This window comes from Theropithecus gelada, chromosome 18 (genome assembly GCF_003255815.1).
Source record: "Theropithecus gelada isolate Dixy chromosome 18, Tgel_1.0, whole genome shotgun sequence".
Taxonomy (NCBI): Eukaryota; Metazoa; Chordata; class Mammalia; order Primates; family Cercopithecidae; genus Theropithecus; species Theropithecus gelada.
In genome coordinates this window covers 1,760,140-1,786,366 of record NC_037686.1, presented here as the reverse complement: position 1 = coordinate 1,786,366, position 26,227 = coordinate 1,760,140, and the positions used below count along the sequence as shown (strand labels likewise).

At 43.0% G+C, this 26,227-nt stretch overlaps 1 protein-coding gene and 1 pseudogene across 3 annotated transcripts in view; one reads left to right on the top strand and one right to left on the bottom strand.

The window, feature by feature from the left end:
- PIEZO2 (piezo type mechanosensitive ion channel component 2) overlaps positions 1–26,227 on the top strand; it is a 462,335-nt gene that overhangs the window by 396,242 nt on the left and 39,866 nt on the right. Inside the window, exons 33-38 of one of the 2 annotated variants that reach the window (XM_025365353.1) lie at positions 373–444; positions 5,055–5,161; positions 6,430–6,528; positions 10,211–10,325; positions 22,987–23,046; positions 25,663–25,829. In XM_025365353.1, the coding sequence (XP_025221138.1) occupies positions 373–444; positions 5,055–5,161; positions 6,430–6,528; positions 10,211–10,325; positions 22,987–23,046; positions 25,663–25,829 (620 nt within the window). The remainder of the gene's footprint in view (positions 1–372; positions 445–5,054; positions 5,162–6,429; positions 6,529–10,210; positions 10,326–22,986; positions 23,047–25,662; positions 25,830–26,227) is intronic. The other variant, XM_025365354.1, reaches the window with a different exon arrangement.
- LOC112611478 lies at positions 13,800–16,740 on the bottom strand (annotated as a pseudogene). The gene is made up of 2 exons (XR_003116669.1): positions 15,908–16,740; positions 13,800–14,995 (listed from the first exon to the last, which is right to left on the bottom strand). The product of XR_003116669.1 is annotated as an uncharacterized protein KIAA0895-like (transcript).

Genomic DNA, 26,227 nt, shown 5'->3' with positions numbered 1-26,227 from the left:
TTTAACAAATTATTTGCCAGTAAATGATTCTATAAAATTTGGGGGATGCTTCCTTTCTGTTAATTCAATGGAATATTCAATGTGAGATGTATTTTTGACAGGTAATCCTTTCTTTTTTAATGTCTTTATATGCCCTTAGTCACTAAGAAGAAAGTGAAAATGTAGCATACTGTTAAAAGGACAATTAGTATTTATCTTGTGAAATTGACTGTTAATACATGTGTATTTTTCAGATTCAATATAGTTCCTTACCTGACCTCTGATATACTTTTGCAATTTATCTAGATTTGACAATTGAGTTGTTAAAGCGTGGTTTTCAAAATTTGTTTTCTCACTTTATACGAATTAATATTTGGACGTATTTTATTTTAGGAGAAGCAGACAAACAGAAAGCCAAGGGCAAAAAAAAGCAGTGGTGGCGGCCTTGGGTTGATCATGCTTCCAGTAGGTTTTCTCGATCCTCTTACAACCTTATCAACTCTAACCCTTATATCCTTGACCAGAATTCAGGCGTTCCCATGACCCATGTGTTCCATACATGGTTTGATCCTTGTGACTTGATAGAGGGTCGGAGTGTAGGAAAATTTCAATGTCAGTGGGTCTTTGAGCCTGAGGTCCAATTCTTCCAGGGACGTCAGCACAAACATTCCTGTGCTGGCTGAAGAAAGCCAAACGTGTGGCTTATAGACTCTAGAGCACAATTTCTGGGCTCAGCAAGGGAAGAAGAATTGAATATTATATTGTCCAATTCTGAGGTCTAGAGCCCTATTCACGTGCATATTTTATGGCTAAATACCCTTACTACAAATGAGCTTGAGCTCCACCTTGGACTCTGATGTAAGGATAGTCATTCTATTCAAAGTGTCAGTGACCCTCTCTGTAAGGCACGAGGCATGGATGCCAGTGAGCCTCCCCTCCCATCATTCCCACAGCTTTGATTTTATTTGCATTTGAGGATTTTTGGCAATTTATTAAATAGAAAAATGACGGATAACTTAAAATGCACTCACTTTCTTACTTCGCCTCCTCCCCAGTTTCAAAAAGGTACTCCAAATTCCAATGCCCAAATGTGGCACAACCTTCAAGCCTCCTGATGCTCAGAGATGACCAATGAACAGCAAAAACCAGAAAACGATTTTTAAAAGCAGATCCTGATAGCCACATAGAATGCAATGTGTTTCCCTCCTGATCATAGAGATGAATGAGGAATTCTGGAGCTTGGTGGCTATATTTGCTCTGCTTAGCAAAGGAAATATCACTATAGGTCAATGGCATTATAGTGGAATGACCGATTCCAATCCAGTCCTCTTTACATTTCTTAGAATATTGAATAATTATTATTTTGCAAGTCACATATAATGTCTTCTTCAGTCTTTTATATCTCACACAATGTCTCCATACTTGTAGCTAATCTAATCAGACAAGGAATATCACTGAGACAAATAACATCACACAGTTGTAGGAGTGAATCTACTAGGAGGATATTTAGAATCACTAGGAAATCAAATAAATTAGAACTTCTTCCCATACCTAATTATTGGCTTCACATAGATCTGACATTGGCTTTCTCTCCCAAGACATAATTTTCTAAATTAGAAGGCTGGTTTAATGAAGCAATATTTGAAATTTGCTTGGCATATCTGGATGTAATCAAATTTAATTCTAAATATTGAATTTCAACATTATGACAAAAAAAAAAGAAAAACACAAGATTATAAAGAGTTTTATTTAATTTTCTCCCCAAGTCCAAAGACAAAAGATTCCATTCAGAGTCCAATGTGACTCTTATTTACTGTTCAGGGCATGACGGTCACGCTAACAATCTGGTAATGCAGTTCACAAGATGCCTGTTTCTATCAAGTCACAAGTAAACTGTGCTTGTCTTTATGTTTTTAAAGGGCCTCTGCTAGTTTAGAGAGACCTATCCATTTCAAAATTGTGTCATATTGGATGTTTTTTCACTTCACCTGGGGTAAATTCCCACTGCAGTCATTGTGGTTGCCTTTCCTTTCCTCATCTAAAAATTGCATTTGCAAAGGAATTGGATATGGTCTTTGATAGCTATCTTACAAGTTGTAATAATTTAAAGAACTTCCTATGAAGGTTGTTGATTTTAGATTTTCTGGTTCATTTCACCCTCATTATATCAAGTTCTTGAAGATTGATGTTAAACTAAATGTGCCTTGTTACAAAACCTTATGATGCAATAATGCAGAAATGTGTGTAATTCATAGTTTGGAATCCTTCAGACTGTGGCGTTAAATTTTTTGCTGCAAAATATATTTCTTTTTACAAGCAAATGAAGAATGAAAGGGAAAGAATGTGTGCTTTATTGTTGTGTCTATGATGAGTTCCAGAATTTATCTTTAGATAAATTTGAAGCCCTTAATTTGATCTTTTGAGTTACTGGGTTTTCAAACAACGATTTCTTAGAGAAGCCAAGTGCAAGAATTAGTGTAGTTGGATACACATGTGTAAGTCTATTGACAATACAAAAATGTTGCTATGTTCTTGATGTTATTGGTAAGCAGTGAAGATCTTAGCATGGTCTGTACAGGGACAAATCTCCTACTTCCATACCTATGTACACACATAAGATTGCATTATTGCTGTTCAATGATACCTTCCATTCCAATGCTGTGTTTCAATACTGGTTCAGTACTGCCTCAGTTAATACCAAACTTCATCTTATTGATAATTATCTGAAACAGAGGGCCAAGTTCTGAGGATAAAAGTGGTGGAATTTAAAAAGTTAATTTCAAACTTAATAATTTAGCAGTAACATCAGCGTCCATGATATGTATGTGCACACAGACTGCAGTCAGGTTCTCCATCTGAGCTAACAAACAAGTGTATAAGAGCTTTTCTACTATTTAACAGATGGCATGAATGAAAATATGCTCTTATTTTCCTAGTTTCATTTCAATAACATTTTATAAGGAAATAAGAGACTTTTTTACGTTTTCTTTTTTATTATGGGATAATTCTACTAGTTCACATAAATATTGGTGGTTTCTTTTTTTTTTTTTTTTTTGAGACGGAGTCTCGCTCTGTCACTCAGGCTGGAGTGCAATGGCGCGATCTCGGCTCACTGCAACCTCCGCTTCCTGGGTTCATGCCATTCTCCTGCCTCAGCCTCCTGAGTAGCTGGGATTACAGGTGCCTGCCACCGCGCCTGGCTAATTTTTTGTATTTTTAGTAGAGACAGGGTTTCACCGTGTTAATGAGGATGGTCTCCATCTTCTGACCTCGTGATCCGCCCACCTCGGCCTCCCAAAGTGCTGGGATTACAGGCATGACCCAAGCCCGGCCAATATTGGTGGTTTCTAATGATAAAACCAGTGTTACAACTGCTTGAGATGAAAACCTTTTGAACTTGTCCAGATGAATAAAAGTTATTGAAGGTATGATTGAATACAATTTAAGCTAATGTTGATTTTGGAACTTATAATGAGGGTAAAATGCTCAATCTTATAATTGTCTGTGTTTTTCCCAAACGACCACGTGATGTAGAGTCCACGTCACTTTCCTGCGAATCTCTCGGCTTATGTGAAGGCATTACTTTAATGGTCTTTTTCACTGTCAAATGTAATGCTGTAACTTTGGTTTGTTCTTGCTTATTCTCACTTGTGTTGTATTGCATTTATTTCTTAAGGCCTGGACCCAGTACTCTGGGACTGGTTCTTTCTTCAAAATGAAAATAACAAATGACAGTGCTTCTGTTCAAGGATATAAGGCCCAATTCACCCACTCTGTATCTTTATGAATGGAGGCTTCAGATTCTTCTGAAATCGTGGGCAAAATTACTTAACTTTTGGCCATGTGAAGTGATATTCAAGCAACTAATTTTAAACAAGCCAAGGTTTTCCATTACCTTAAAATGTATAGGCCCAAAAGATAACTTAAGATATCACAATATGTCATCCAAAAGATACCTGAGCATTTGAAAACCTGAATATAATTTGAAAATATGTTTTCCTGCAATGATGGAACATTACTTGTAGCATCAGAAATGTATATGCTCGGCCTCTTTTCTCTGATAGACTTAAAATAATGATCAAACTGATAAAGATTTAATTTATTAAATTTCCTTAAATCTCTGTACGTTGTAGTTTTCTCTGCTCCCAACTCTTGACACAGGCATTATGTTCTTGCAGGGAAAGCATCAGACAAGGCAAAGACGATCCATACTGTTTGTGCTTTGTGTCTTATGGTCAGTAGAGTGCTCCTCAAATTTCAGAAAGCTGCTGGGGAGTTCCTTGTTGACCAGAAGCCTCGCAGTTGTAAACCCTATGGACCCTGTCTGCCATTCTCAGTCTGTCTCAGGGCTATGACACGTAGAAGCAGCCAGAGCGCTGTTGTTGGTGTTTTTGTTGTTACTGTCGTTGTTGTTGTGTTGTATTATTTTGTTTTCAATGTTACCTGCCCATTTCGTCCTCATGGCAGTGTGTGGGTGTTTTTTTTGTTTGTTTGTTTTTTGAAATGTCTTGCCATGTATGTTTTGTCCCTTGTGTTACATGTGGAGAAGTCAGGTCTGCACAGTATAAAGTGAAGGAGGAGGTTGGTGACACTGACCTTGGTCCTGAATCGTCCTGATTGGCTTATCTGCAACGGTTTGGGCCCATTCAGATAAAGCCTGATCCTCCACCTCACTTTGGCCTTGTCTAAAGACCAAAATTGCTGAATTTTGAAGTGACAGTGTTCAGTTATTTTGGTCATCAAGGTAACAAAACTGGTTACTGCAGAGTTGATCTGCTTCATCTACGTAAAATTTACAATGAAGAAGGAAGAACATACCAGAACCACCCTGTAGTGGCCAATTCTCTTATATGGCAAAGACAAGGCCTCATACTCTGTAGACCCAACATGCCAACACCACGTAGCATTAGCCGAAGATGAGTTCTCTTCATCTCGTGTGTTTTCCTCTCTGCCAACATCTCTCATTCTGGTTCTCTTATGGACAATTTGTGTATCTTTAGGGGACATTTCATTAATAAGCCCCCAATTTCCTTATATGTCTTTCAAGAAATAAGTGAATATTTTGTTTCACTTAGTGGTCAGGAGTGGAGATTATTATTTGTTTGAAACGGATAGTGAAGAGGAGGAAGAGGAAGAATTAAAGAAGGAAGATGAAGAGCCTCCACGAAGGTCAGCATTCCAGGTAATTATGGGGAAAATCATTCCTTTACTAGTTGGAAGAGCTTTTCTTATTGACAGACCTTGATTGCAGGCCTAGGACGCCTACTGTCATATTCATATGTCATAGCTCCCCCGAAACTTCTGATTTACATCTGCCTTTCTTTATTTCTAATGAAATTATAATGATGCCTGCTCCCAGCAACACCGTAATTAGTGTCAAGTAAGAACCGTGTGCAGGCCAGGTTTTCATTCACTTGCACTGAAACAGTTTCTGATACTATAAACAAAAAATAAAGCTTCATTGGGTGAACTCAACATTTTTCTTGCAAGCAGGAAGTGAAAAAGATTTCTCTGGCATTGCTTTGGATTGCTTGGACTTACATTTCAATATGTGAGATAGGCGATAAAACAAAATCCTTTCTTTGTTTTGGAGCAAATGATCATTTAAATATTGCTTCAAAGTTTGAAAACCATTTCATATGTATTGCTAAAGATTTGAGAATATATTGAACTAGTAATAAAAATACGTGGCACAGTTCTGGTTTCTTCAGCTTAGCTACCTTTCTGTTTTAGAACCTGCTGTCCCATTCTCAGCTATAGCTCACCAGCCTAATGTAGCATATTGAGTGAATGTGAATCAATGCTTGTTAAAGATGAGGCTTTGTCATTAGAGTTACGTATAGAATGAAAATTGGTCTGTGTTTCTTTTATCAATCAACTACATACTAGGGCTGTTATTTCCCATTTGTTTTCCTATGAGGCACATAGAATGATGTCCATCAAGCCACATGATATGCCCATGATAAGGTCGTCAGTTTTTTGCCCAGGCCCTCTCAAGTGGGTGGGGCCCATCCATGCTTTGTTTTCCCAGTGACATTGAAAAACTGAATTCTCCGTAGAGACACCTTGGTCTCATGCTTTCTTTCTTCCCCCATTGCTTTGTGTCTGTTTCTTCATGACCGAGTTTTTGCGCATGTTTGCAACAGGCTTATACTAATGACTTAACTCATTTATTTTTATTCGAAAGAGTTTTATTCTAACCACCACTCATCATGCAGCCAAGGAGAGAACATGAACAACTTCACTATGTTGGATGGATTACATGCAATGATTGACTATTTTCTTTATTCCTAATTTACAAGCAGAGCACATTTTATTCCAGCTTTAGTGACTGGCACCTTTTAACCTAGTTGGTGTAACAGTAGAGACGGATTCATACTGACATCATATATTAAATTACTAGTTTTTGTTTTTTTCTACTAATTACTCTTGCTTTGTCCTTCTTTGTAGAGAGCTATTGGGAAGTTTGCATCAGCCATTTTAGCCTTGCCAAAGTCTGTCATTAAACTTCCCAAAACTATTCTTCAGTATTTAATCAGAGCTGCAAAGGTATTTGATGTTTTACTGATGTGTAGTGTGTGACTCTCTGCTCTGTAGAACTGTAGAGAAATATACCTTTATTGCCCTATCTCTGCATTTTCTCGGTTCTATAGATGGTACCATGAAGGAATTACAGGAACGTAAAATATTAGAAAAAGTTTTCCAAAACAAGTTCTTAGAAGCCAAAGTTCTTATTATTTGACTCTTGTTCTTAAGTGGACACCAGAGACTATCGAAAAGTAGAAAGAGAAAATGCAGATACAGATAGACTTTCCGTCCTCCTCATGGTGTTGCCTAAGTCACATCTCATTTTAAAAGGGGCACATCTGGTTGCATGCATCAGTTCTGATGAGTAAAAAAGGTGATAATTTTTCTCAGAAAGCTGGTAAAATTCTGGATAAGTTAATAAAAGATGTCTTTTATTCCATCTCTCTTTCGAGTCCCTTTCAGTCTCTATCTTCCAGTTTCTGCACTCGGTACAGCCAGCTTCTCCCTGGGCTGATCCACCCAGTGCAGTCTGCGGGCTCCTCACTACCACAGATCTGTGCTAGGGCTTTTGATTATACTGTCAAAAGTTATTTGTTGATTAATCTAATGCACAATTGAAGTTACTCAGCTACCTATGCTGTAGTCACTTCGTTACGGAAAAACATTAATAATGAATTCCTATTCTTACGTTTTATAGAAAGCCCTTTCTCCCGAACTCAGTCAGGGGCAGCCACTAAAATGCTTTGGTCTGTATGTCCCTCCACTGCTAACCAAGCAGTTCGATAGTGACATAGACCAGTGCTTCACACATTTTACCCTGGGATCTTAATTTAAATGCAGGTTCTGATTCAGCAGATCCTATGGGACCTCACATTGTGCATTTCCCTCAAGCTCTCATGTGAAGCACAACCATGGCTGGGCCTTGAGTAGCAGCATCCACACCTCCAGGTTCCTTCTGCTTTTAAAATGCCAGGATCCTGTTTTTTAGTGTAGTATTTACCATTTCTGCTTCCCCCAAATTCTTTTCCTTTTCTTTTCTATGACTACCATATGACTTTCCCAATTCATCTTTAAGAATTTATTTAAATAAAATATAACAATGTAATTATCCCCCATCTTAGTTTCTTTTTTAAAAAATTATCTTACAGACAACATAAAGAAGGTGCTAGACCACACCTGAATCAAAGGACAGATGATGAAACTTCACCAGTTTCAGTTAAGGATCTCCACTCTGATAAAGCTCTCCCTGTCTTAAAGAATAAGTGCATTTTCGCATAAGTTGTTAGTAAAACGAATCCTATTTTCCCCTGATATATATAGTAAAATTTAAGATAAAGTCAGGAACGCATGCTACTGGTAGCAGCTCTTTGGAGAGCTCAAAGGTCTTTCATGTAAATTTCCATATACTTTTCTACTCCTGGTTCGTGGAGCTTGTGTCTGATTTTCCAGAGAGGCCCATCCAGCTGGTTGACAGGTGCAGCTGCAAAGTAAGAATTGGGAAGTTCTGGCTGGGCACAGTGGCTTACGCCTGTAATCCCAGCACTTTGGGAGGCCAAGGTGGGCGGAGGTCAGGAGATCAAGACCATCCTGGCTAACACAGTGAAACCCTGTCTTTACTAAAACTACAAAAAATTAGCCGGGTGTGGTGGCAGGCACCTGTAGTCCCAGCTGCTCGGGAGGCTGAGGCAGGAGAATGGCAGGAACTGGGAGGTAGAGGTTGCAGTGAGCCGAGATGACGCCACTGCACTCCAGCCTGGGCGACAGAGCGAGACTCCATCTCAAAAAAAAAAAAAGAATTGGGAAGTTCGGTAAAAGCCTTCCATTTCTTGACTCAGTAAGGAATGGGACGTTTCCCCTCCTCTTCATTGTCAACATTTTTCTGACCCTCTTAATAATTCCTGGAACTGTAAAATGTTTCTATTTCAAAACATCAAAGTTAAGATAATTTACCTACAAATAAAGAATTATTACCCTATGACTCCCTCCTCTCTCCGCTTTCCCGGTTTGCATACCTCGATTCTCATGGCAGTGAGGCAGCACTGACATGCTTCTTCTTTAGGGGTCCTTTGTTGAGCCAGGAGTGCCCTTTTATAAACCAAAATGTTAATGGCACCCACCCGTTCCACAAGCCTTCTTCCATTCCACCCTTCACATCCCTTTTCCTCTCTCCTTTTCCTCCCAGTTTCCTTTTTCTTCAGAGAAAAAGAATTCCTCCAACTTGTGTGCCTCTTACATTTACAAATCCTCAATTACTTTTTTGTTTTCTATTTTTGGGATTCGTGCATCATCTAAAAACAATATTGTGATAACACTTTTTAAAGGAAATGTCACCATATGTTGCTCTTAAACCTGAAAATTTCTTATGTTCAATAATCAGATTATTTTAAAGCAACCAGTATTGTGCTGAGACAAGTTTGCTTATTAATGTACTGTAACTTAAAGATCTTGATAGAATTCCCAATTAACATAGCCCATAAACATCTACCAAAAATTCCTTTATTCAGTCCTCCTGAAAATTCCAGTTCATCTTCCCATTGTTTAAGATATGCTTTTGGCATAAAATAGAATAATTTTTTGCTTCCTGGAATTTGTTATTCAGAAATAATACAGATGTTGCATTTGTTTTAATTTCTCATAAAATTCAGATTTCTACCAGTGAGAAAAAAAGAAACAGTTTGTCTATTATAGTAACCTATGACCCTTCCGTTTCCATATATGGAAAAGCTGAATCTCTCTTTCCTTTCTACTGACTTCACAATGCCACTGATTTGCTTATGCTGTGTTTTTCAAAGATTTCAGAAATCTGAAAATAATATAGAATAAGATCTGGGTTTACAGAGCTCCCAGAAAACATTTATTTAACTTTATCATCATGATGAAAAACCCAGCTTCCCTGAGACCCCGGTGTGTTTGTGGTGCATGAGAAGCATGCCTGCTTGACTTCATGTTGCTATATGGCTGACTGTTTCTATCAAGGTTTTCTTTTTGTTCTTTCTGCATGATTTGGGAGACTCTTGGTGGGGGGCTGTTCACAATTGTTCTTTCCTGGTTATCGGTTATAATATATTAATGCAGCTGTTTTCAGCTCTTGAATGAAAATGACAAAAGGCAACCAAAAGCCCCACAGGTTTTCTTTAATGCTATTCTGGAATAACTCCTTAACCTTAATGTCATATTTTTTTTTCTCGCAAAGTACTAATCATTCTCCAAACCGCTTTCTCAAGTCGCTGGTAATAGCTGTTATTCAGGAGGAAGAGTATCAAATGCACAAAACTATTTTCCCAAAGTAAAGAAGACTATTAAAGATGTTACTTTGTTTTGACTCAAAGTTTATTTGTGATGGGAGAAACTACTGATACTGAATGAGGCTTCCAGCTTATACCTATTGTGGACAGTGCAAAAGTATCAGTAATAAGTATCACAAATGGTGGTGAGATGTAGGGACTTGGGAGAAATGATGGTTTGTATGGTATACTCACAGTTTATCTCATGATATCTGTGATACCAGATGAAATATATTACTACAACATCTGTTGTCTTTTTCTAAAACAAATTGAATCTCATGATAATAATAATAGCACAGGGATGTTTAGTTTGTGTTGGGAGGAAAAAATATTTCAAAAGTCAGGAAGCTTGGTGTAGGTCCCTTTTTTTATTTCTAATTATTAAAAGGCCAGAAAATAATTGAACTTTCTCCCTTCAGTTTGTTTATCAAGCCTGGATTACTGATCCTAAAACAGCACTCCGACAGAGACACAAAGAGAAAAAAAGGTCTGCAAGAGAAGAACGGAAACGAAGGCGGAAAGGATCCAAGGAGGGTGAGTGTGGGTGGGTGGCTGCGGTGAGTGTGGGTGGGTGGCTGCGGTGGGTGTGGCAGGTTTCAGGCTGTGCTCCCCAGCCTTGTCTGCAAAGGACAGAAACTTCTGAGGGATTAAGATTTTTAAATTTTAAAGAACACCAAGAGTTTCAATTTATCCTTAACTGGTCATTTCTGACACTTGGAATAAATTAAAGCACAAAGTTAGTGTGTGTGTATATATATATATATTCTTAAGTAGGAAAAAAGGAGAGGTGCAAATGAAACCCAAAAAAAGTAGAAGAAAACTAATTTTTTACATGGATATTAACTAATAAAAAAAAAGAAATACTACAGGACATGACCTGATCATTAAGTTAAAAATTGTTCTTAGAAAAAGCTAAGGCCGGGCGCGGTGGCTCATGCCTATAATCCCAGCACTTTGGGAGGCCAAGGTGGGCGGATAAAGAGGTCAGGAAATCGAGACCACCCTGGCTAACATGGCGAAACCTCGTCTCTACTAAAAATGCAAAAAATTAGCTGGGCGTGGTGGCGGGCACCTGTAGTCCCAGCTACTCAGGAGGCTGAGGCAAGAGAATGGCATGAACCCAGGAGGCGGAGCTTGCAGTGAGCCAAGATTGCACCACTGTACTCCAGCCTGGGCGACAGAGCGAGACTTTGTCTAAAAAATAAATAAATAAAAAGTAAAAAAACAATAAGAAAGATGAAACTTTGGCAATTTAATCCAGAAAAAAGCAAAAGCACACTTAAACAATACTCAGAAACAAGCAAACAAAAGGAACATATTCAGCATTCTACCAATATATTTGAAAACATGATATCAACATATCTCTAAGGGTAAAAATATTTCAAACTATAACAAAAAACATCAAAAGTGAAGTTGAAGTGCAGGTGGTTCACTCAGGAGCAATATTTTATTATATCTATCAGACTAAATATGAGTATTCTGTGTATGTTAAGAACTGCTAGAAATCAAGAAAAGAAAAATTCAGTCAATGAGAGGGTATGAAAAACAATTCACAGACCAGAAAACAAAAATGACCAAAAGGTGCTCAGTCTCACTGTAATACAAGAAATACAAATGAAATATTTTGACATACTGTTTTCTTAACCCATTAGATTGACAGGAAAATAAACACTGGATAATGTTGGGAGCTGGCAGGAAACCATGAGTTGTGTTGTGAAGCAGCATATCTACTTTGAAGAGTTCTGTGTCATTACCTCCTAAAAGCTCAGATGTTACATATCATACTACAGATCAGTCCCACGCCTAGGTGTTTGGCTTAGCCTATAGCCGTACTTGCACATGTGTACAAACACACATGTCTAAGAGTATTCATCAGACACTATTTGTTAATAACAAAAAATTTGGAAACATCCTAAATGCCCATATGAAGAAGAAGAGTTAAACAAATCATGTTACCAGTATATTATGGAATGTTACTCAGTTCTTTAAAAATAAGATGGATAGCTTTGAGCTGGTATGAAGAACAGTTCCTGACACATCATTAAGTGAAAAACAACACATTGCAAATGGCACACACGTTATGAAATCATGAAACAAATGAAGTCAGAGTAGTACCTCAAGACAGTATTTTGCATTTTTAATGGGTGCATATAATAGCTTATGCATGCAAGAGAAAGATCAGGAGGAATATTCATTCACCTTATTAGTAACAGCCGTTACTAATCTTCTTTAGAAAGTGGAGATTAAGTGGCATGATTAAAGATAAGGCTCATCTGTTGTATTTTGTCTCTTTTTCTTTTTTTTTTTTGAGACAGAGTCTCGCTGTGTCACAAAGGCTGGAGTGCAGTGGTGTGATCTTGGCTCATTGCAACCTCTGCCTCCCGGGTTCAAGCGATTCTCCTGCCTCAGCCTCCTGAGTAGCTGGGACCAGGCACACACCACCACACCTAGCAATATTTGTATTTTTGGTAGAGACAGGGTTTCACCGTGTTAACCAGGATGGTCTTGATCTCCTGACCTCGTGATCTGCCCACATCGACCTCCCACAGTGCTGGGATTACAGGAGTGAGCCACCGCGCCCGGCCTATTTCTTTTTTTAATAAGTTCATTCTCTACAAATTACTCTTGCATTTTCATTACCAATGTCATGAACATTTCTCCAATTATTTATAAAATCATATCATTCTTTCTTAATAGCTGCAAAATATTCTATAGTGCAGACATGCATACTTTATCCAATCCTCCCACCCGTAATGGACATAAGGTTGCTTCTGGATTTTTGCCACAATGAACAATGCCATAATAGATATCATTGCACAAACATTTATATGTCGTAATACCTATGTGTGTGTTTAAATGCTTAGCAAAGGTTAGGAAGAACATGCATTTTCCACAGAACAGATTCTCAAAAGTGGGATGACTGATTCAGAGTGCGTCTGTTTTCACTTCAATAGATATTTTCTGAAAGGTTTTAGTACTTTGCCCTCCTCCATGTGAGGGACAAGAGTGTCCAGTTTCCTCTAGCCTCACACCACAGGATTTTACTGCTGTTTTTATCATTTTTCTTTCTAAGGATGACAAATGGCTTTTCTTTTCATTTGAATGTAGTTGAATTCTTAACTAATTAAACTGAGCATTTTTATTTCACATTTTGTTGGTGATTTTTTCTTTTCAAGTCTAAGATTTAAACTTTTAGCATTTTCCTGCATTGTTCTGTCAGGTTGTTTGTTCTTATCCATTCATGCTATTTATGTGTCAGGCTTCTTATCCCTTTTTTCTTTTTTTTTTTTTTTTAATTTCATTACTGTTTTAATTGTCTGGCTTCCCTCTGGACTGGGAGCTCAGTGAGGATTCTGACCAGTAACTTACACAAAAGGCGCTCTATACATATTCTATTCGCTGACTAAATGAATAAGGACTTTCCAACTGTGTTTCTGAGTTTTACAGATGGGAAAACTAAGGCCAAAGGGTATGAGTGGGGCTCACACAGCTAAGTCTAAAGGGAAACTGGAAGCAGCAACCACCTCTGCACCTCATCTGGTCCAGGAGGGGTTCAGGACTTGGGCCACCAAACTCTAGGGACTGTCCCTCAGGCGCAATTGCAGCTGCTCCTAGACTACGCCAGCCTCTGCCAGAGACCAGCTGTGAGGGTGTGGGCAGAGACAGGAAGAGCAGAGGCCAGTGGAGGGAGTGGGGACAGGGCCAAGGGAGCTCTTGGGCTTGATTCACAAGGCCTGAGTCAGTGTGTCTGTGTGTGTGTGTGTGTGTGTGTAATGGGAGTGGGGCTAGGGGTGTGTGTGTGTGTGTGTGTGTAATGGGAGTGGGGCTAGGAAAATCGGTATCACAAGGCCTGAAGCACTGTGTGTGTGTGTGTGTGTGTGTGTAATGGGAGTGGGGCTAGGACAATCGGTATCACAAGGCCTGAATCACTGTGTGTGTGTGTGTGTGTAATGGGAGTGGGGCTAGGAAAATCGGTATCTTCCAGGAAGGAGTGTCTTGTTCCCCCCAGTGGAACCTTCAGGAGCTGCTGCTCCCAGCCACAGGAAGTAGACCATATAAATATGGAATAAATACATGACCAGGGAGAGAGGCAAAATGTTGGAAAGCACACCCCAGACCAGCTGGGTCTCTACTACCAAGACCCCAGGCTCAGGCCATCAATCACCCCAGGAGAAGGGATCCCGACCCCCACCAGGACCCAGTGAGAGGTAGACAGCACGAATGCTGAAGGAGCACCAAGGGGCCAGGTGAGGGAAGGGACAGACTGGAGTACCGGGACAACCAAAGCCACCTCATGCAAGAACAAGTTTCTATTCCCAAACCAACCCCATCTCCATCAATACTCAGCTCCCTTCTGCCCCCATGCCTTCCCTCTGCTCAACAGAGAGCTGGAGGCAGGAGGGCGACTCAGTTTGCCAGCCATGCTGCTGCAGGGAGGCTAGCAAGGGACACAAACCCTTTGATGTTGCCACTCCTTCTCAAGGAATGCTCCTGCCCTCCCAACACCCCCAAGAAACACCCAGGCCGTGGAAGCACAGAGCAAAAAGCTTCATGTTCTGGGGGCCTTATCTGGAGCTTCTAGTCCAGGGCCTCTGTCTGCAGCCCTCAACCTACATCAGTCGGGCAGCAGGCGACCCAGCTCCACCTCATCGAGCCGGTTGGTGGCCATGATGTGCTCCAGCTGCTGCCGGTAAGGTGCCAAGTTCTGCATGAAGTGGGGCACCCGGGTATTATCCAGCACCCCATGAGGCCGCAGGTGGTCCACATACTCACAGGACCCCTTGCCCAATGAGGTCAGCAGCGGGAAATCGATGGTCTGGCGATGTCGCAGAATGCTCACGATGCCGTCCAGGTACACCTGGCCCTGCCGGAAACAACCTGGCAGCGAGGATTCTGTCTGGCCGCGCTGGGCGCGCACGCAGTGCTCGCGGCGCACGTCGGCGTCCTGCACGTAGCGCGCCACGTCCTGGCCGAGCTGGCGGAAGGACGTGCGCAGAGCGCGGCGGAGCGTGTAGCAGAACGACGGCGTGGGGTAGCGGAGCAGCGCAGCGCAGCGCAGGAAGAGCGGCTGGCGGAACAGCAGGCTGTGCAGGCTGGCCAGGTGCCCCTTGTGGGGTTCTGCGGCCGCAGCCCGTACCGCAGCCGGCCCCACGCGTTGTGCCACGGCTGGCGCGCGTCGTTCACGCCCCGCAGGTAGTGAATGTCTGTGGGGAAGGCGAGGGGAGGCAGCGCTGGGTGGGGCGTTCGGGGACCCGCCTGCGAGCGCAGCCCTGGCTCTGCTCCACTGGGCCGGGGCTCAGGCCGAGACACTTCGATCCTCATGCTCCCGAACTCAGGTTTGCACACAAGCTCTCCCGGCCCCACGCAGCGTGAAGCCCCTCCTCCGGTGGACTCGCACCCAGGGATCCACAGCGGCTCACATACATGAATCCTCTCCCACCCATCCGCCCCCCACCCTTCACCCACGCACCCACACACGTGCACGAACTCTCCCGAACTGACGTTGCCCCCAGCCCGCCCGGGCACAAGAATACGTATACCTCCCTGCCCAACATCCTGGGTGTCCATATCATTTTGAACACTCAGCTGATGCCCCCGGCAAAAACCACCTCTTGCCCAGAGCAACAGGATTCTCGAGGAAGAGGGACAGACGGATAGAAATAGTGGTTAGTGCCCTGCACACTCCTGCCCAGCCTGGCCAGTCCCCACCTAAACCAGGCGCCGTGTGTCCTCAAGCCAAGTCCATTCCCAGGATCTGGCCTTCCATCCACCCTGAAGGGTTGGCCTGGTGAGACCCTGAGGGTTCTCCCTCTGGCCTGTCAGGGCCTCACCAGCCTTGCCCCCACTGTCGAGGGAAGTCGGAGAGGAAGTGGACAGAAAAAAATATATCCGAAAGGACCAAGAGATGAGGGTGCGCCCAGAGCGTTGGCGGGCATGTTCTGGCCCACCTTTGTGAGCCAGAGGGCGGAGGTGGCTGCTCAGGAAGGGAAAGCCCAGACCTCAGGAGGGAAGGGGGAGAAACAAAAAGGGGAGTTACTCGGGCCCCTCCTTCCCACCCCTCCCAGCTCCCAGGCCCCTTTCATGCCGACCCATCCGCCGGATACCCATACCCTGACCTATTTCATGCCGCAGCATGCCTTCCAACCAGTACTGGCGGGCTCCGGTCAGGTTGATCGCCAATGTGGGCCGGCTGTTGTCCACCGTCATCACTGCCTGGGACAGCAGGTCTTCACTCAGCTGCGCCACAGTCTCCTCGACGCAGCCCTTCTTCCGCATGTCTTTGCACACAATGGACCATATTTGGCACTTGTGAGCAGCTGCTTCCCAGTGACAGCCTCAAAGTGTTCATAGGTTCCAGACTTCTCCAGAACAGCTCAGTGATGCCAGCTGCCTGATGGATGAAGTATCCAGAGGCCTCGCAGTGCTTCTCAAGCACAGGCGTGGACATGGGCTCCTGGTACTCGAAGGGTGAATTGTAGGTGTAATGGGACTGGAAGAAGTTGTCCGTATTGGTTGGCCGCAGGGCCACCAACATGCAGGGGCTCTTGCTGGCACTATGGCCTGCATCCCTTTGAGTCTTAGCAACGTGAGGCAGGGAGGCTGCAGGCCACAGGGTGCACCCACCTGGGTTCTGTCCCCATCCAGGTAGAGGCCATCCCAGGGTGCCATGCGCCCGCCGGCCAGTACTATTTACAGAGTAGGTGCTCTCACTGCGACGCATGTGGCCACAGTGGCCCAGGTGCATTTGTGAGAAGGGCTGCTGCTCAGTCTGGGGCTGCAGTGCTGGGGGGACTGCCAGAGCCAGGGGCAAGGCCAGGGGCTGAGACCAGGGGTACAGCGGTGGCCCATCTTGGTCTGAGGGCTTCAGCCTATGGCGCAGGGATGGGAGGCTGGTAGGCAGACTGGGGGGTGCCTGGTCATACCCCTGAGCCCCCGAGTCCAGCACCATTCTGTCTTGGGGGTCACATCCAGCTGGGTCACTCCAATCCCCCACACTGTCGACCTCTGGGGATATAAAGAGCATGTGGAGACCAGCATGAGTGGGTGTGACCAGAGGACCAGCAGGCCCTGTACTCCACATTGCCTCTGCTGGGCCGTTGGTGGGCCCAGACTCTGCTACCTGGGGTCTGACTGGCTGCAACGTCCATTGCCTCCAGCAGACTCACCCAAGTATGCCGGGCTAAGGGAAAGCACTTTGTTTTCGTTTTTGTGTTTTGAGACAGGGGCTTGCTCTGTCACCCAAGGTGGAGTGCAGTACAATAATCATAGCTCCTTGCAGCCTCCAACTTCCGGCTTCAAGCGATCCTCCCACCTCAGCCTCCCAAAGTGCTGGAATTAAACGCATAACCCACCGCACCCAGCCGAAAGCAAGAGTTTTAAACACCCATCTAGATGGTGGTTACTGGAATCCTCTCAGCCTGAGCTCCTGAAGGCAAGGACTGAGCCCCTTACTCATGATTCTAATCTCTGGTCAGCACTCAATCTGGGAGGTGGTTCAGTGCAGCCACAGCTGCCTGGGCTGATTAGGTAGGTGAGAAGGCCTCAGGGGCTGGCTTCTGCCTATGGCATCTTCTCATAGCCACCCCTGTCCACCCACCTGGCTTTACCCACATCCTCCTGCCCATTTGGCCTCAGTCAGTTTGAATGTCTGAAGGCCCCATGCTTATGCCAGTGCCCCCAGAATGCCCTCTCTCCTCTGAGCCATCTGTTGAAATCCAAATTAGAATCTGCTTTTGGGGGGCAGAGGGAAGTTTCAGCAAATCCAAGCGGATCTCTGGCGTGTTCCCTATCTGAGGGATCTTTCCAGTGGTCGTCCAAGGCCAGTGTCAGGGTGCTCACCCCACCTCCGTTCCAGGACTCAGTCCAATCCCGTCTGCCCCCAGAGACTGCCTGGAGAGGCTCCAGCTGCCGAGCTCCCTTGCCTGCTCAGCAACTCACTTCCAGCATTTCTCCTCTCTCCTACATCCTCAATCTCTTCCTCTCTACTGGAGTCTTTCCATCAGCATAAACACATGCTGTTCTTTCTCCATCTTAAAAAACAAAACAAAACCCTCACTAGAACCCACACTCCTCCAGCTACAGCCCCACTGCATCTCCCTCCATCTGCTCCTATTGCAGCACATACCTCAAGTCGTCTATACCCAGTCTCTAGTTCCTTCTTCCCCGTTCTCTCAAATCCACTCCAATTAGCCTTCTGTTCCTGGCTCTCCATCCAAATTGATCTGATCAAGGTCACCAATGACCAGCAATGACCTTCATATCGATCAGCACCCGATACAGTTAATCACTACATCTTGAAAGCCAGGCGCGGTGGCTCACACCTGTAATCCCAGCACTTTGGGAGGCTGAGGTGGGCAGATCACCTGAGGTCGGGAGTTCGAGACCAGCCTGACAAACATGGAGAAACCCCATCTCTACTGAAAATACAAAATTAACTGGGTGTGGTGGTGCATGCCTGTAATCCCAGCTACTCGGGAGGCTGAGGTAGGAGAATCACTTGAAACTGGGAGGTGGAGGTTGTGATGAGCCAAGATCGTGCCTTTGCACTCCAGCCTGGGCAACAAGAGCGAAATTCCGTCTCAAAAAAAAAAAAAAAAATCACTGCATCCTGGAAACATGCTGTCCACTTGGTTTTCCAAACACACTCGAGCTTAGTTCTCCCCCTGCCTCGCTGGTCATCCCTATCTCCCTGACCCTTAACACTGTGATGTCCAGGACTTGTCTATGGAAACTTCTCCATTTATGTTCACTCCCTAGGTGTTCTCATCCACTCTCGTGGCTTTAAATACATTAGCTCAGACTTCTTCCGTAAACTTTAGACCAGTCTGCCAATGTCAGTGCAATTTGTGATTATCCCATTTTTGTATATTTCAGATATTTTTTCCAACCCAAGGCTTATATTTTGATTTAGTTTATGATATATGCAATCTAAGCAATTATTGTTTTTTTCTTGTGTCAAATTTCCCCTTGAGGTTTCTAGGTTTCCATCTTGCTTTTAAGAAGTCTCTTAGCCAGGTGCGGTGGCTCACACCTGTAATCCCAGCACTTTGGGAGGCTGAGGCAGGTGGATCACGTGAGGTCAGGAGTTCAAGACCAGCCTGGCCAATATGGTGAAACCCTGTCTCTACTAAAAATACAAAAAATTTGCTGGACGTGGTGGCAGACGCCTGTAATCCCAGCTACTCGGGAGGCTGAGGCAGGAGAATCACTTGAACCCGGGTGGTGGAGGTTGCAGTGAGCTGAGACCATACCACTGTACTCCAGCCTGGTGACAGAGTGAGACTTTGCCTCCGAAAAAAAAGAAAAGAAAGAAAAGAAAGTCTCTCCTCCCAGATATGATGTGGATGTTTCCCAGATTTTCTATTAATTTTACTTACCTCTGAATTTTTTTTTTTTTTTTTTGAGACTGAGTCTTGCTCTGTCGCCAGGCTGGAATGCAATGGCACAAAATCAGCCCACTGCAACCTCCGCCTCCCGGGTTCAAGTGATTCTCTTGCCTCTGCTTCCTAAGTAGCTGGGACTACAGGCGCCCGCCATCACTCCTGGTTAATTTTTTGTATTTTAATAGAGATGGGGTTTCACCATGTTGGCCAGGATGGTCTGGATCTCCTGACCTCGTGATCCACCCACCTCGGCCTCCCACAATGCTGGGATTACAGGCATGAGCCACCGCACCTGGCTACATCTTAAATTTTTATTCTATGAAGTAGAGATCTAATTTGTTCACTTTTAGATGGATACACAATTATGTTATTCCAATTTATTAAGGTGACTCATCCTTTTCCTACTGGATTTAAATGCTTCATTTGTCAGTGTTAGGCTCCCATTTCTTCTCGGGTATGTTTTCAGACTCTATTTTGGTCTTCCCTTGTATTGTCTCACTCTGGGCCAGTGCCACATACTATTAAGTCTAGTAGCTATAGAGTTTGTTTTAATTTTTAGTGAGGCAAACTCCTCTCACTACCTTTTTTTTTCAAAATTGTGTTTGCTGTTCTCAGACATTTTCCTTCTGGAATGTTTCAATCAGTTATAAAAATTTGTTCTTTGGTCATCTTGAAAATAGCTCCTTGCTCTGTGTCATGAAGATTATTTATTGTATGCAGCACTCTTAACCTACCAACCAAAGACAGCAATAATTTAAAGATACTCTTTTAATGAATATTTACTCAGCACTTTCTTGGTACGAGGCGTCATGTCTTCCAGATAGATGAAGCACGTGGATCCCATTCTTCTGAAGTGCCAGCTGTTGTCATATGTGCCTCATGTATACTGTAGTAACTAATTCGATCCTTGCAACAGCACAGGGTCATTTTATTATCCCTGCTCTACAGAGGAGCAAATAAGGTCCCAGAGATTGAAGCAACTTGCCTGAGGTCACACAGCCATTCAGTGAGTAGTGGCTCTGGAATTCCTACTAGACTAATTTGTTCTAAAGCCTTTCATTGTAACTGGTAGGCAAGATAAGTATAGGGAAAAAATTCCTAATGATATCAAAACTGCCAAGTTCCAGTTTAAGAAGTAGAGATAAAATAGTGTGGGACCTGAGGGAGAAAGGATTTCTTGTAGGCAAGCATGGCTTCAGAGAATGCTCCCTGAAGAAGGGAGTGTTTGCACACAGCCTGACATTCTAGCAGAAGAAAGCCAGCCCATGCACAAAAAATAAAGAGCAGGGCAGCTTAGCTGGTCAAGGCCAGATGTGGAGCAACAGTAGTAAAGAGGATAGCAAAAAATAAGTTTGAGAAGATTCTTGGAGTCAGATCATGAATGACCTTAGATAGGGTTACCAGATAAAATGCAGGAAACTGAGCCAGGAGCTGTGGCTCACGCCTGTAATTTCAGCAACTTGGGACTCTGCGGTAGAAGGATCACTTGAGACCAGCAGTTTGAGACCAGCCTGGGCAACATCTCTAAAAAGATTTTTTCTTAATATAGTCAGGTGTGGTGTTGTACACTTGTAGTCCTAGCTACTTGGAAGGCTGAGGAGGCAGGATCACTTGGGCCCTGGAGGTCAAGGCTGCAGTGAGCTACGATCACACCATTGCAGTCCAACCTGGGCAACAGAGCAAGACCTGACTCTCATATATATATATATATACACACACACACACACACAGAGGCAGAATATATATATAGGACATATATATATTAGAGATATATATACACACAGAGAGAGAATATATATAGGACATATATATTCTCTACATATTTCCTGGGCTTCATGTGTGTGTATATATATGTGTATGTTCATATATACATATATATACATGTATATCCTCTATATATGAAGCCCCATTTGAGTTTTTAACATAACAAACAATGTTTAGCTTAAGTATAATCTGGACATATTTCATGGAACATACTTATACTTTAAAAATACAAAGATTTAAAATATATACCTCAAACTTCACATCATTATTTGAAAATTCTCAAGAGGCACTCTCTCAGAGCAACAGTATGAGCAACATGCCCTATCAGATGACAGCATCAACACCAAATTATAAATGTTCTAGCCTCATCCCTGGGTCTATTTTGTGTCTCCTAACCTGATTTTTTCATTTTACTTTCTCATCTACCTGTTATCCTGTTATATTTCATATGTAGCCATAAACCACCTTATATCCTTTTTGTAAAAAGGTTTATTTGGAATCAATCACTGGTACCCAAATAAATAAAATTAAAACCTCAAAAAAAATGAAGATTTCTTAAAGAACTAAACACAGAACTACCCTTCAATCCGGCAGTCCCACTACTACATACATATTCAAAGGGAAGAAGATTATTGTATCCAAAAGGTACCTGCACTCACATGTTTATTGCAGCACTATTCACAGTAGCATAAATATGTAATCAACCTAACTGTCCATCAACGGAGGACTGGAAAAAGAAAATGTGATATATGTGTATGTCTTGGAATACTACTTAGCCATAAAAATGAATGAAGTCATATCTTCTGCAGCAACATGGATGGAGCTGGAGTTCATTATCCTAATGAAATAATGCAGAAACAGAAAGTCAAATACCTCATGTTCTCACTTATCAGTGGGAGCTAAACAGTGGGTACACATGGGCATCCGGAGGGAGGGCAGTCATAGACACTGGAGATAATCAAATGTGGGAGAGTTGGGGAGAGAGGAGTTGAGGGTTGAAAAATTACCTGTTGGTACAATGTTTGCCGTTTGGTGATGGGCACACCAGAATCCCAGACTTTACCATGACACAATTTGTGCTTGTAAGGAATCTCCTAAATATATGTTTACATTTTCTGAAATTTAAAATTTCTTGTTTATCTTACATTCAAATTTAACTGGCTATCCTGCACTTTTACTTGCTAGATCATTTTAGCCTTAAATAAGAGAATATGAAATGAAATGAAATCCTATAATGTCATTTTAAGATATGACAAACATTTTCTATAAAGAACCTCATAGCAAATATATTTATTTATTTATTTAAGACAAGGTCTCACTCTTTTGCCCAGATTGGAGTGTAGTGGCACAATCATGGTTCCCAGGTTCAAGCAATCCTCCCACCCTCAGCCTCTCAAATAGCTGGAACTACAGGTGCGTGCCACCACACCCAGCTAATATTTTGATTTTCTGTAGAGACGAGGTCTCACTATGTTGCCCAGGCTAGTCTCAAACTCCTGGGCTCAGGCTATCCTCTCTCCTCAGCCTCCCAAAGTGCTGGGGCTACAGGCATGAGCCTCTGCACCTGGCGTTGATAGTAAATATTTTAAGGTTTACTATTCATGAAGTCTGTGTGCAACTCAAATCTACCATTATAGGGAAAAAGCAGCTATAGACAATACACAGACAAATGGGCATGACTGTTAAATTCGAATTTCACATAATTTTCACATGCACCAAATATTATTCTCCTTTAGATTTTTCAACTATTAAAAATATAAAAGCCATTCTGAACTCACAGGCCATTTGACAATAGTCAGCCCACCAGTACTGGCCAGTACCACCAGTGAATGTAGTTGACACGTCCTTGGTTTACATAATTTTTATGCTGGCATGGAGTAAAATAATCTAAGAGCTATGAATTCGAGCAAATTTTCCCGAGGAACTCTTAAAATAGACAGAATGTCCTGGAGTTAATTATAAAATTCCTTTTAATCTAGAAGAGTAATACTGGCATTTAATTCACCCTAAATGGAATTTAACTCATCTTTATTGAACACACTTGGCAGGTCCCGTGGAATGGGAAGATCGGGAGGATGAACCAATCAAAAAGAAATCTGATGGACCAGGTAACAAAATAAAGATAAATATGAGCGGAAATAATCATATCCCTTGGAATCTCATCTCCACTGAAATTGCAAAATGTCTTTTTTTTTTTTTTTTTTTTTTTTTTTGAGACGGAGTCTCGCTCTGTCGCCCAGGCTGGAGTGCAGTGACGTGATCTCGGCTCACTGCAAGCTCCGCCTCCCGGGTTCATGCCATTCTCCTGCCTCAGCCTCCCAAGTAGCTGGGACTACAGGCGCCGCCACCATGCCCAGCTAGTTTTTTGAAGATTTTAGTAGAGACGGGGTTTCACCGTGTTAGCCAGGATGGTCTCGATCTCCTGACCTCGTGATCCGCCCGCCTCGGCCTCCCAAAGTGCTGGGATTACAGGCATGAGTCATCGCGCCCAGCCACAAAATGACTCTTAAAAGTAGGTCTGGACTTTACGCAGTTGGATAAAATGTTGAATTAGTTTCAGTTTGTAAATTCCTTTATGCAAGCATCTATGAAAGAGGCTTTTAGGGAGCAAATTCTTAATGTCCCATGGAAGCCGTCAGAATGGAGGCACACACGAAAAGTACCGGCAATTATTTTTAAAAAACACAGAAAGGAGGAGGTAAATGAGAGGTAAGTAGGAGTGGGGAAATTAGAGATACACTAGAAGGTTAGGGCCAAATTCTTCATTTTAGGAGAGGAAAACCAGGCTCAGTGAGTTGGTGACTTGTTCTGGATTCCACAGGTAAGAGTCAGGGAGAGAACCCGTGTCTTCTAACTCCCGATCCAGCCACAGTGCCATCTGGGCTCCTCATAGTATATGATTTGGAGGAAGGTATCCTTATGCAGGAAGAAAAAAAGGCAAAAGCCTCCAAATGAAATGAACTCGATGCTCTCTAGCCCTTTCTAGTCATGCCATTTCTTCGTCTGCTTTGGAGCGCCTGTGCAGTTGTCTATCAGCAGACCAGGCGTCAGGCTCTTTGTGTCCCCACACAAATGCTTCCAAGCCTGCCCTCTGCTGGCATGAAAGGAGACTTACTGAAGGCCACCTAATGCCCTCCGCTGTGCCAGTCCTCAAACCCAGACTTCCAGTTCTAGGTAATTGGACACACATACATGTGGACCTGGACACTCTTATTGCTGCAAAGCTTCACACCGTAACAGCAGCCAACACTTCAGATCATGTGTCTTGTTTCTCAGGCACTTTTTCGAGAGTTTGGAGTATATTAACTAGTTTAACCCTCTCAAAACAGGGAACTGAGGCAGAGAGAGATTAACCAGCTTAATCTCTTAGTTGTATTAACCAACCCTATGTAACTACTAAAGAGTGGAGTTGGGATTTGAACCCAAGGAGTCTGAATCTAGAGTGTGTGCTCTTAACCACTGTGTCCTCCTGCCCCTGTAGTTAAACTCGAGTCCTCACTTTCCCTGTTGGTGAGTCGTCACCCAGGTTCACAAAGCACACGTCACTCACGTCCCCAGTGCAGCGGCTGCAGCCTTACCATCAGGCCTACCATAGCAAAACCATGCAGTAATAATGTTCATCTTCATCCTTTCTAAGAAAACTATTGTGAAAATGAGAAAAATACGTGTTGAAAATATAAGGAGCTGCTAAAGTTCATTGATGGGTGTAACTCCCAGCCTTTCATCCTCCAGAGCCAAGCTTCCCCTTTGTGTCTACACAGAGCAGCTAGAGGCTCGATCCGAACGAGTGTGAGAAATACATACCTTTGTGTCTACACAGAGCAGCTAGAGGCTCGATCCGAACGAGTGAGAAATACATACCTTGCTTGAGATTTTGTAGAGGATGTGCGGAGGGGTGGAGAGGGAAACGTCGGTGCTCGTGGCATCTCCTCTTCAGTGGCCACAGCGACTCACTTCATTCAGCTTCGAGCAGCGGCCGTTCTCTTCCTGTGCCTCCTCGTCAGCAAAAGATACCCTCTCCTTTCCTTGCTTCCTAAACATACCTCATGGAAGACTGTTAGGTGTGACACAGTTTCAAGGAGGTTTAGGCGTCGCCAAGGCAGTGACAGCACAGGCGGGAAACATTCTCACACAGAACATCAGATGTCACTATATGCAGATATTGTGTAAGGAAGCTAGAGAAAATGTCATGAAGAAAATCAGAAAGAAGAGAAAATATAGTTGCTTTTCAGTAACTGGAAGCGGACCATCATAAAGCTCTTCATCCTCGTCGTCTTGCCCTCGAGTGGGCTGAGGAGGAGGAGGAAGGAGAGGGGTTGGTTTTGCTGTCTCGGGTGGCAGACGCAGAAAAGGTGGAGGAGAGAAGGTGGAAGGGGAAGCGGGAGACGCAGGCACGTTTGGTGTAATTTTACTGAAAACAATCCACGCAGTTCAAACCCATGTTGTTCAGGGTCAGCTCATAGGGAGCTGCTCTGCCTGCTATTTCCACTAAAGATTACAAGTTCTATCCTGATGTGGTCTGCCACTGCATGTGTGCAAAGCCCCACGAGAGCTTCCTGCATGGCAGCTCTCCTCTGTGCGTGATGAGTATCTGAGTCACATGCCTTTTAGATGCACAGGGCAAGAGCCAGGTCCAATTTTTGGTAAAACATCGCTGTTCTGCACAAAAGCAAAATCAATGGTATTTTGTTCCTTTAGCATCTTGTTGCTTTTCTTTCTCCTAGACAATATCATCAAGAGGATATTTAATATTTTGAAATTTACCTGGGTCCTATTTCTGGCAACAGTGGACAGTTTCACCACTTGGCTTAACTCCATTTCAAGGGAGCATATTGATATATCTACAGTTCTGAGAATTGAGCGATGCATGCTGACCAGAGAAATTAAGAAGGTAATACTGCTGGTGTAATTCTTTTTGCTCCTTCCCACATTAAGAAGACATTAAAAGTCAATGTCCAAAACTCCAGGTAGGATAAGACAAAGCCCTTTCTTTCCAGGCAATTGTTGCATAACCCCTTTGCTTTTCTGTATATTTAAATCTATTCCACACTAAGAATTAAAATAATTAAATGTGCTTGCACGTGCACCACATACACGCGTGCACACACACACACACATACATCACAGAAGGGCAACTTTATTCATCCTATCCCTCCCCTCACCACAGTTTGCAGGTGTACAGACATTGCCTTGTTCTGTATCCGTATAGTTAATAAATAATTATAGTTTTAGTCTGGAAAGTGTAGAAAGTGGTGTTTTTTTTTTCTCCCTCCTGAACACTGAAGTCTG